The sequence below is a fragment of the Triticum aestivum genome, chromosome 1A (genome assembly GCF_018294505.1).
Source record: "Triticum aestivum cultivar Chinese Spring chromosome 1A, IWGSC CS RefSeq v2.1, whole genome shotgun sequence".
Taxonomy (NCBI): Eukaryota; Viridiplantae; Streptophyta; class Magnoliopsida; order Poales; family Poaceae; genus Triticum; species Triticum aestivum.
In genome coordinates this window covers 581,459,103-581,470,977 of record NC_057794.1, presented here as the reverse complement: position 1 = coordinate 581,470,977, position 11,875 = coordinate 581,459,103, and the positions used below count along the sequence as shown (strand labels likewise).

The 11,875-nt window shown below is 52.6% G+C and overlaps 1 protein-coding gene and 1 long non-coding RNA gene across 2 annotated transcripts; both read left to right on the top strand.

Moving 5' to 3' along the window:
- Positions 1-2,557: 2,557 nt before the first annotated feature.
- Positions 2,558-4,256, top strand: LOC123182510 (serine carboxypeptidase-like 50). The gene has a single exon (XM_044595112.1). The coding sequence runs from the start codon at positions 2,635-2,637 to the stop codon at positions 4,003-4,005; it is 1,371 nt and encodes a 456-aa protein (XP_044451047.1). The 5' UTR covers positions 2,558-2,634; the 3' UTR covers positions 4,006-4,256.
- A 5,859-nt stretch (positions 4,257-10,115) lies between these two features.
- Positions 10,116-10,971, top strand: LOC123182503 (uncharacterized). Its single transcript, XR_006492186.1, has 3 exons — positions 10,116-10,164; positions 10,389-10,519; positions 10,652-10,971. It is a non-coding gene; the product is annotated as an uncharacterized lncRNA (long non-coding RNA).
- The last annotated feature ends 904 nt before the right edge of the window (positions 10,972-11,875 follow it).

Sequence of the window (11,875 nt, the reverse complement as noted above, 5' to 3'; positions counted from 1 at the left end):
TTACTGAAAAACAGCAAATGATGTCAGAACATGTTGGAAATTGATGACGTTGCTTTGAATGCTGCATACTGAACACACAAGAAGTCCGGAGTTAGAATACGTTTAAAAAACATTGAAGTGCCCATGTAACAGGTGAGTTCTCGTCCGAAACCCTGATACTTCGACAGAGATTGTTCAGTTTGTACACGAAGTGCGTCCAGTTTTTGCCGTGACCCTCTCTACTCTTTCGCACAAGCTATGCGGGTGAAATGATGATACCATGCCAAGTTTCAACATTTTCACAGTTCATTTTGTAGTGATTTTTTCAATTCCACGGTCATTTAGCTCTCTAAACAATTAGGTAAATTACTGAAAACAGCAAATGATGTCAGAACATGTTGGAAATTGATGACGTCGCTTTGAATGATGCATACTGAACACACAAGAAGTCCGGAGTTCAAATAAGTTATTAAAAATAAAAAAGAGGTGCAATGCTGGTTAATTTGCTTCAAGCCTTTCGGAATAGTGTAGACTGCACTGCACATAGCTCAGTGCAATCTATGCTATTCCGAAAGGCTTGAAGCTAATCAACGTGCAGGTGAGCATTGTGCCTCTTCGTTATTGTCTCTGCACTCACGGCTTATAAACCGCTCATACCGCCTCTCCCTTGGCGAGGTGGGACTAAAAATCAGTTTACTAAGAAACTCTAGTACCGGTTCATGCCATGAACCGGTAGTAAAGGTCTTCGTGGGGGCCCCAGCCTGACCACAGCCGCACTGGCCTCATTAGTACCGGTTCGTGGCATGAACCGATACTAAAGGTTGCTCACGAACCGGTACTAATGATGTCCGCCCGCCTAGCCGTTGGAACCGGCACTAATGTGCTTCATATTTGACCCTTTTCTACTAGTGCATACCTGATCCTCGACGCTGGCGCCGCTCTCCGGGCGAGCCGCGACCTCCTCGACAATCCCATGCCATTTGTTGCACGCCCCCTGGAAACGCCCCAATGGTTCGCCATCGCCTTGGAGCCACGCTGCATGTAGACGCCTTTGAAGTAGGGGTCGACCAGCTTGCGCTCGTCGAACTCGGCCTTGATGCGGTCCTAGTACGTGTCGATGCTCTGGTTCATGCCGGTCGTCTGGTCGAGGCAGACGACTTTCCATACTTCGGCGAGGCATTCCTCCTCCTTGGACGCCCACTTGATGCGCGGCTCGCCTGTCCTGGTCGCCCACTTCTTTTTCTTGTGCCCCTTCGCCATCGCATGCGTCGGCTCCTACTCCTCCTCCTCCTCGTCGTCGTCGTCCTTCTCCTCCTGCTCGTCCTCGCCATAGACGTAGCTGAGCTCGCCGTCCATGCCGCCGCTGAGATCCACCACCTCGTCCTGGGTGACGAACCCGGGAGATGCGGCGGCCGCGGCCGAACCTGCCGCGATGATGTTGTCCATGTCGGCCTCGGTCTCGTCGGTGTCGCCGAGGTGCAAGAAGGGCAGCGGGCCACGGCGTAGCGGGGGCGTCGGGGAGGAAGCGTAGGCAGGCGGCGAGTAGTTGTATGAAGGGTACTGCACGCCGGCGAAGGCGGGAGAGGGCGTGCACTGGCCCGGGTATCCATGCGGGAAGGTGACGTTTGGGTTGAGCCCACCGTGCGCGTCCTCGTCGGCGTTGCCCGGCGAGGGCGATCCCCATGGCTGCGGAGAGCCGACGCCTTGCTGGCCCCAGGGCGCGTACTGGGCGTGGCTTCCGGGTGGATTCATCATCCCCGCGCGAGTCGCCTCGGCCTCGGTTTGGTCCGCCGAGACAGCCGCAGCCGCGCGCGCCGCGTTGTCGCGGGCCTTCTTGGCGGTGGCCCTGTTCCGCCGGTTGGCGGTGACAGCCTCCCGCCGCTGAACTTCCACCCTCCACTCGGCGTTTGACATGCCCGATGGCTTGATCGGCGGCGCCGTCGGCTTCCTCTGCTTCGGCTGGGCGACGGAGGCGGTCGCGGTTGCCGCCCCGCGGGGGGCGACGTACTTCTTCGATGGCATGGCGGCCGGCTGGGAGGAAGGCAAGCGGGAGGGAGATTGGCCGAAGGAAGGAAAAGTACGAGAGGGAAGTGATGAAAATGCGGAAAGAAACGGCGGGAAGAGGCGCTCGCCTCGCCGACAGGACGGACCAACGCGTCCTTTTCGCTTGTGCCGGCGCCCCAGGCGCCCCCCAAAAAGCCGGGTTCGGCCTGAGTCCGCCGGCACCAGTTTCGCCCCAAGCCGACGAAAAACGAGTTTCTGAAGACGCGACTGAACCGTTTTTTCGATACCGGCACAGCAAAATCGTATGGGGAGGACCTGTTGAAGACGCGGCTGAAGATACTCTTACATCCCGTCCCGTCCCCGTCACTTGTTCGCCGGCGTCAACGTGCGTGCGTGTTCGCACACAGACACATGTGTATAATATTCCAAACACCACGCTACGCTACAAAAAACAAAAAACTGATCGTCCATCGTCGCCGTCCCACTCCACTCAAGCGGCGGACCCCACAACCACCTCAAAAACATACTACTAGTAGGCCCCACATTGAAGACGACATTAAACACTTCACCAACTAAACCTCTCATCATCGGTTCACTCGGCGGTACTGACCTCACCTGCACGCACGGCATATCCTATCCAGTATCCCATCGATGGCTCCGCCGCTCCTCCTCGCCCTGCTCCTCGCGGCGGCCGCCGTCGGCCTCGCATCCTCGGCCGCGACCGTGGTGTTCCCCAAGGAGGCGCTGCCGACCAGCTCCGGCTACCTCCCCGTCGACCCGTCCGCCAACGCCTCCCTCTTCTACGCCTTCTACGAGGCCAGCGCCCCGCTCGCCGCCGCGCCGGCCGACACGCCGCTGCTCCTCTGGCTGCAGGGCGGGCCCGGCTGCTCGGGACTCATCGGCGACCTCTTCGAGCTCGGCCCCTACCTCGCCGCCCCCGACGGCGCCTCGCTCTCCCGCAACCCCTTCGCCTGGAACCGCCGCTTCGGGCTGCTCTTCCTCGACAGCCCGCTCGGCACCGGCTTCAGCGCCGCGCCCTCCCCCGCCCTCATCCCCACGGACCAGCCCGCCGTCGCCGCGCACATCCTCGCCGCGCTCCAGTCCTTCTTCGACGCCAGCCCGCCCTCCTTCCGCAAGCGCCCGTTCTTCCTCTCCGGCGAGAGCTACGCCGGCAAGTACGTCCCGGCCGCCGGGGCGCACATCTTCGCCGTGAACCCGACGCTGCCCGCGGGGCGGAGGGTCAACCTCCGCGGCGTCGCCATCGGGAACGGGCTCACGCACCCGGTCGCGCAGGTCGCCACACACGCCGACTCGGCATACTTCACGGGGCTCGTCAACGCGCGGCAGCGCGGGGAGCTGGAGGCGCTGCAGGCGGAGGCGGTGGCGCTGACGAAGGCCGCGCGGTGGCGGGAGGCGTCGGACGCCCGGGGCCGCGTGCTCGACCGGCTGCAGAACGCCACGGGCCTCGCCACGCTCTACGACTACGCCAAGCAGCGGCCGTACGCGTCCGCGGGCGTCGGCAAGTTCGTCAACCGGCCGGAGGTCAAGGCGGCGCTGGGCGCGCGCCCGGACGTGACGTGGGAGGAGTGCAGCGACGCGGTGGGCGCGGCGATGCACGAGGACATCATGAAGAGCGTGCTGCCGGAGGTGGAGGCGCTGCTCCGGCAGACGCGCGTGCTGCTCTACCAGGGCATCCGCGACCTCCGGGACGGCGTCGTGTCGCAGGAGGCGTGGATGAAGGAGCTGCACTGGGGCGGCCTGCACGCGTTCCTGGACGCCGACCGCGCCGTGTGGCGGACCGGCGAAGGGGAGAAGCAAGAGCTCGCCGGGTACGTGCAGCGGTCGGGGGCGCTGACGCACGTGGTCGTGTACGGCGCCGGGCACCTCGTGCCGGCGGACAATGGGCGGGCCACGCAGGAGATGATCGAGGGCTGGGTCACGCAGACGGGCGTGTTCGGCAGCGGCATTAGGTCGCGCGGCCTGCTGCCGGCCGGCAACCCCATCAAGGCGACGGCGACCTGATGCTTCCAGCTTGACAAAGCTGCTTTCTTGCTGTGAAGAAAATGGTTCAGTAATAATGATTTCAGTCCCATCATCGAAAAAGTCAATTCTACACTACGAAACAATCCGAGCCAACAGAGTCAATCTCTTTAATGCCCAATTGATATAAAACAAAATTGATCTAGAAAAAGAACTAGAAGGACAACTTTGCCCGAAGAAAATGTTTGGAAATGACAGGATGAAAAACTATACGAAAAATGATTTGTTTAATATCAGCGCAAACTATGTTTCGCATATTATTCCCAATTTCCGTGGTCCGCGAGGAAGCCGGAATGGCAATTTAGAAATCTACTAAAAGTGTTGTAGAGTGTCTGCTTTGGTCGCTAGAATGGTAGAGCCCAGAAGGGTGTTGTGAGTCGATGAAAAAGCCCGTCGTGGGCAAGGCCTATGTCATTGCAGTGTGTCGGACGGGGATCTTGCCCACCCTCCAAGAGTCCTGGAGCCACCGTTAGCCGTTCGTTGTCGATGCCAAGCGCAAACAACCATCCCCTCTCGCCCACCGGTGACACTGCACGGACGACAACCACTGACCGAACACCTAAACCACATGACCGGAAGGGTCAACGGGAAGCTGAGCCCACCGGTCGCCGATGTCACCATGGATGCCGTCAAGATGAGACTAGAGTAAGGCATTATTCTTAGATGCGTCGTCGCCATCACCATCAGAACACAACGCTACCCACACGAAGCCTACCCTATCTACAGTCGAAGCCAAACCACCGAGGTTCCCATCCCCTCCAATTGCCGAAGCAAACAACAAAGGACGCACGGACCGGCGGCGTCGCCCATGAAGGAGGCAATGGTTTCGCCTATCCAGTCGCCTCTTCGGAGTGGTACACTAAATTTGGTACACACACGACTCGAGCTAGATTGAACTCTTTGATGTAATATAAACAAGTTTTGTTTCACTAAATTTAATTTTAGCTGATATGTTATGGCTTGAATTCGATACATGTGCACTTTGCACTTTAGGCCTTATGGTTTACTATACTTCTATCTCTGGACCATATATGTAGTCATAAACCAATAGTATTAATTTAAAGACAGATGTCTTAAGTAATAGCATAACTTCATTTAATTAGATAAATGTTTAGATTTTTTCATAGTTTTGCACAAAGCACAATTTAATACACAGTCATATGCAAGACATGGTTTGTAAATGTTAAAATTTTAAATTCCCTTGAATTTTAGCATGCGAGAATGCAATAATGATGCACAATTGATGTTTCTAAAACTTTTTTCTCTGTTTGCAGTGGAGGGCTGCACCCAACGTTTCGCACAATGTGTGCCTCCATGAGTATTATCATGTAGGAGGCATGTGGCTGGAGGAGGCTGATGGGCGGTGGACCGGGAAGGGAGAGAGAGAGAGAGAGAGAGAGAGAGAGAGAGAGAGAGAGAGAGAGAGAGAGAGAGAGAGAGAGAGAAGGGGAAGGGGGAGGAGGGAGGGGGAGAGAGAGAAGGTGTGAAGGTGGGTGTGCTATTGAGGTTCATGGTGACCGAGGGGTGGGGGGGGGGGTGGATGGTGCCGGTCAGGGGGCTGGAGATTTGGTTACTAGGATGATAGTGGGCCAACTATAGGGCGCATATTACAATCCCATCCCATACCCAACTTACTCATGTGTGCCATGTCGGCATATAATCATGCCCGTGTGCATAAAAACCATGCCAAGCGCACAACCACCACACTTTCTTTTGACGGACCTGACGTTCCGAGGAGAAGAAGGGTGGTACCCAACAGGCAAGTCAACACACATATGGAAATATGTTACCTAATACTAAAACACAAAATTAAAATAAGATTTATGATATTATCAAACATAAATGACATCAGCAATTCAAACAAATGACTTCAAGAGGCCAAACGAAGGACTCCATGCACATGCCCACATCACAGAAATAAAAGTTTAGAAGTTAAATGGTTAGGGTCACATACGATAATATGGCACCACATGTCCGCTTGTCGGATCGAGTTTCGACATGCCCGTCAACACAGAGTTATATCCACGCCCTACCATGACTAGCCGCGTAGGGTTCAGACGCTGCCCATGGGCCAAAATATGTCGAAGCCCTGCCCATGTGGGTTTAATGCCATGGGTAAAAGTGCATGGAACACAATGGACATTTAAAGGATATTTTAGGCTCAAAGTCACCGAGCCATGCAACGTATCAGGAACGATCATTGGTATTCTACAGCACCAACGGGACATCATTGGTATCAAGAACCATCAACTCGTCGACAATAGAGGTATGACACTGCTGGCAGGCTTGGACGTAGGCTTGTGCCTGGTACCTTTTGTATTTCTACTGAAACCTGGTGGATCCTATTTTCTCACATGAGCAAAAAATAGATGGGTTAATGCCCGCAGGCGGGGGAATTGGGTCGACCCCGTTCTCGCTAAGCGGCAACATAGATGGGATGACGCCCGCAGACGGGGGGAATTTGCAAAGATGCTAGTCACTTTGTGGGCAATCTGGTGGGCGAGGCAGAAGGCCAAACATGAGCAAGTTTTTTAGAATACACTGTCCACAATGGCCTTCATAAATAAGTATATAGGGTGATCTTAACTCTTGGTGCTACGACGGAAGCAAATGAAAGTTGGTGTCTCGCAGCAGAGGCAAAGGAGATGTATTAAAGGGAGTAATGAAAATTAATGTAGATGTTGCTGTATCCCGGAGTGGCCACACATGAGCATGTTCGGCGATATGCAGAGATGACATAGGAATGTAGGATAGTTTGACTCCCGTGTCGCTCCCCGCAGCGGCCCGGGAGAACCCTATACCGCCGCCGCCGGCCACCTACCCACCCCTCGCTACCTCCCTTGCCGCCGCCGGAGTGCGTCGCCGGGCAAAGCCCGTGCGGCGTCGGCGGCGGCGGGGTCTTCTCCGTCTCGTGAGGTGCACGAGCTGCGCGGGGGCGGCTCGGCCACGAGGATGTGGATCTCGACGAGGCGTCGTCGAGTTCCTGGCTGGCGGGCGACGCAGTCGTCGGCGTGCGCGTAGGGAGGGTGCGTCCTTGCTGCGCCTTGGCGCGCACGGCGTGGATCTGGCGCGGCCGCCGGCCCACGAGGTGGAGGGGGGATTGCAGCGGGGTGGCTCGGATCCCGCGCGGCCACCGGCGCGCGAGGTGGAGGGAGGACTGCAGCAGGGCGACGCGGATCTGGCGTGGCCACCAGAGCGCAAGGTGGAGAGGGGTGTGCAGCGAGTTGGCGCAAATCTGGCGCGGCCGTGCTGAGCCCGTGTGGGGAAGGCCAATGTGCTTGTCAGTTCGCTGGCCGTCCGCTACTGCTGGCTGCGTTTCGCGGCATGATGCGGTTGCGGTTCGCGCTCGGCGGCAGTTGGCGGTGTAGTTGCGTGGCCGCAGTCTGTTCCGGGGCGGCAAGTGCGCTTGTTGTTCTCTGCGGGGGAGAAGTTGTGGGAGATGAATGGCATCCTTGCTCGGTGTTACATCCTCTTGATGGTGGTTCGGTAAGCTCGACACTGCTTCGGGTGGGAGGACGAGATGGTGGTGACTGGAGGGAGAGGAATGGCCTTGTTGCGGTTGTTGCATCCTTCGTCGGGAGAGGAATGGGCGGCAGGCGTTGCATCCTCGAGGAGACGAATGGCGTCATGTTTGGTTGCATCCTTCTGATGGGAGACGAATGGCGCTGTTGGGGGTTGCATCCTCCGTCCAGTGGGGGCCGCAGATGCTAGGTTGGAAGCACGTCGAGCTTACCGGGGAGGTGCGGTTGGCCGTGGAGGCAGGTGTAGTGGTTAGGTGTGTAGGCTGACCGGATCCTAGGCTCGGACTATGCAGGTGAGACTGCCGGCGAAAGTCGTACTCCGGTTGCGGCCGGAGTCGTCGATGGCGGCGCTCCCTCGTTGGAGGCATCGATGTAGCTGCTCTCACCTTGCCTTTCTCGACGTGCTCCGGGGGAAACCCTTGATCTAGTTTAGATCGAACGATGGCGGCGCTATTTAGCGTCGCGTTCTCTCTTGGGAGCATCGTTTTGGAGGTGGATCCGGGCAGAGGGACCTGTGGCTCGTGTGGATGTGTGTGTTGTTTGCCGAAAGACCCCGTTTGTATGGTTTTTGGGTCCGGTTTCCCTTATAAACTGGACCAACTCTTTTTCTCCTGATGAATGAATTTGGTAGATCTACTATCAACATTTAAAAAAAAAGCTTTGAAGGATTGGTGGACCCTGAGATCCTTGAAGCGAAGGCATGCTCGAATGCTCGGGCTCTTGCGGCTGATCTAAATCTAAGCCAGGTTAGAGTAGCTACAGATTGTCAAGCGATGATTAATCATTTGAGGAAAAGTTTTTGTGGCCCATCATCAATGATTATTGATGATATCAAGATGATGCTAATTGCTACTCCGGATGTGGAGCTAGTGCATGAAGGACGTGCACGTGAAGAAAATTTTGAAGCTGATCTCTTGGCGAAAGCAGCAAGTATGCTACCAGCTGGTCGTCATGTGTAGTGTTTAAACACCCTGGACATTATTTGTATATAGAAAACCGAAGATAAATTCATCCAGCAGCCAGTTTTTTCAGAAAAAATATAAGAGAAAAAACAAAACAAAAACTTTCAAGCGACCTTTCCCAGTGTGGGCTGGCCTATTTGGGCTCGCTCACGAGCAGCGACTAGGAGGTCTTCTGAAAACTGAATCGTTTGTAACGAAGCAGCCCATTAGTGGTAACGCTTGTACTGACCAACCACTTATAAAGGATATCTTCTATTCTTGCTGTTAAAGGGTGGTGGGTGATGGTTGTAAGACGAGATTTTGGGAGGACACATGGCTGAGGAGAAAGCCATTTTGTCAACTTTCCCCCCGTTTGTATAATTTAACTTTCTGTCAACATGTTACTGTTGCTAAAGTCTTTAACTAGGATTTTGATTGTATTAGATTTAGGAGATGTCTTTATGGAGAAACTCTTATAATGTGGAATGAATTACTTGATATGTGTAGTCAGGTTACTCTGTCGGAGGAGCCTGACAGAGTTAAATGGCTTTTAACTAAATCTGGATCCTTCTCGGTTAAGTCGCTTTATCATTACCTTATAGCTAGAGTTGTTGCTTTTCCTTTTAAACTTCTTTGGAGGTTGAGAATACCTCTAAAAGTAGCGTTTATATGGTTAGTGATCAAAGGGAGGATCCTAACCAAGGATAACTTATCTAGACGAGGGTGGAAAGGACCAAATTTCTGCGAGTTTTTTGGCGTTTCTGAGAGCATTGATCATCTATTCTTTTCGTGCTCTTGTGCTAGGTTTTTATGGAATGTGATATGTGGTACACTAGGTAACCCGAAATTACCTTTATCTTTCTTTGATCTTTGTCAAAACTGGATACCATTCTATTCTGGAAAAGATAGGGCTATTGTTTCTATTGGTGCTGCTGCTTTGATATGGATAATTTGGAAAACAAGGAACAAATCCTGTTTTCAACGTGTTTTCCTTTCAAATCCTATCAATGTAATATTTCCCCTGTGTTTTGTTGGATTCATGGATGATTCTACAGAGAAAAGGTGTGCAAAAAATGCTTAGGGAGGTTTCCAAGAGGCTATCTCGGGTAGCAAATGAAGTCTACAGAAGAACATATGGGTGGAATCCTTCTGCTCTAAGACTGGGTTTTGTGTCTACCTGAAATTGGGCGGTTCTGTAGTATGTTTTGCCTATTGTTTTGGCTGATGTGCAAACTGTAAAAGATGTTTAAAAGTCTGTTCTCTCTCCGGTAGTAGGTGATTTGGCATCCTATAGATATGGTTATATATCTAGGATGTAGGTTGCTTATCAGTTGATGAGGTGATGCATCAGGTCTGATGGAAAAAAGTGGTGTGGTGGTTGTATCTAGACTTCTATTTTCTTAATGAAAATGGGGGCCATGCGGCCCTTTTATCGAAAAAAATGGATGAGGAAAAAAAAGTTAATGGTATTTCCCCTAAAAAAAGGAAACGATATATTTTCCCTAAACAAATATGTGCATGACAGCTGTATGACATGTGGGTCCGACTGGCTGTTAAACTGCTACAGAAATTCCGGATCTCACCGGCCAGCCAGGATAAAACGTCTGTATTAGTAGCTAAATTAACCCTAATCGTGACTCGCCTCCAGTGTGCCGCCTCCGTACGTGCCTATTATCCAGGTACGTACGACGATCTTGTTCGTCGCCTTATCTTACTCAATTCTCCTTGTCTCATTGCCTTGTGCTCCGGTTGGTCTCGACCCCCCTTTCCATGATCATAAACTTGCTAGTACTAGTAGTGTACGTGCCGGCCGATCCGTCGATCGATAGCCGATTCCTGCCGCTTTGCATGCACTGTAGATGAATTTGCCGACTCATGTCATGTTTATTTGTTGTCCTTCAAGATTCCGGCCGGCCGTCTGATTCTACCGTTGTATCTAGTAATTGTCCAAGGCGGTGAAAAATCATAATGGGGGCTGAGGAGCTGGAGCCGGTTGCAGAGGTCACCATGTCATCATCATTGAAACTAAAAAAGGTACGCATGGTTTGTCACCAAATTAGAGGGAAAAAAACATAGATCATCTTGCAGACAAGGTTGGCCGAGTTTGGGCGGAGGTTTAGAGGGATGACCGAAGTTTTACTTGAAGCATGCTTGCCTCCTTTCTAGGTTGGAGTAGACAGAGGAGGAAGAAAAGGCGATCGACCGAAGCAAACTTGATGATATACCAGCGACGCTCATGGCCAGGGGTCCTTGGTCTCAAGGCGCACAAGGCCGAGAGGATCATCAGGAAAGGCAACCCGTACCTCTTTTGTCAAGTCGTTCTAGAAACAAAGCCGTTGACCATGGACCACCGCACGACCCGTGTCAGGCTTATCGTAGACACATCCAATCGCGTCGTGGGTGGGTTGGTACCTCATCTTGTTGAGGGAGGTGTTTCCATCCTTTAGTACGCCGACAATACAATCATCTTTATGGAGCATGATTTGGCCAAGGCGAGAAATATGAAGCTAGTGTTATGCCTGTTTGAACAATTGACTGGGTTAAAGATTAACTTTTATAAGAGCGAGTTGTTCTGCTTTGGTAGAGCCAAAGACGACCAGGAGTCTTATAGGCAATTGTTTGGGTGCGAATTGGGGAGTTTACCTTTCTCTTACCTTGGTATTCCGATTCACCATCGTAGGCTAACAAACAGAGAATGAAAGTGCATTGAGGATCGATTTGAGAAAAAACTGAGCTGTTGGAAGGGTAAGCTCATGTCATACGGAGGCCGTTTGATATTGATTAATTCGGTGCTCACGAGTATGCCTATGTTTCTCTTATCTTTCTTTGAGGTCCCAGTTGGTGTTAGGAAACGACTGGATTTCTATCGGTCGCGTTTCTTTTGGCAGGGCGATGAACTTCGAAGAAAATACCGGCTTGCTAAATGGGACATCATCTGTAGACCGAAAGACCAAGGGGGTCTTGGTATTGAAAATCTTGAAGTTAAGAACAGATGCCTTCTTAGTAAGTGGTTGTGGAAGCTGTCTTCCGGGACTGAGGCCATGTGGGCGCAGATCCTCCACAACAAGTACCTCCAGACCAAAACATTGTCCCAGGTCGAAGTCAGGCCGACTGATTCGCCTTTCTGGAAAGGACTAATGAAAGTCAAACAATCTATGTTCAATAGGACGAGATTTGTTATTAGAAACGGTACAAGTACACGTTTCTGGGAGGATACTTGGCTTGGTGAATCACCTTTAGCCATTCAATATCTGTCTTTATATCGGATTGCTCAACGACGTGAGGTGTTCGTGGCAACGGTATTCCAATCTGCCCCCCTTAATATTCAGTTTCGACGGTCGCTAGCGGGCAATCATTGGGTACAATGGCTCCATCTAGTTAGGAGACTGA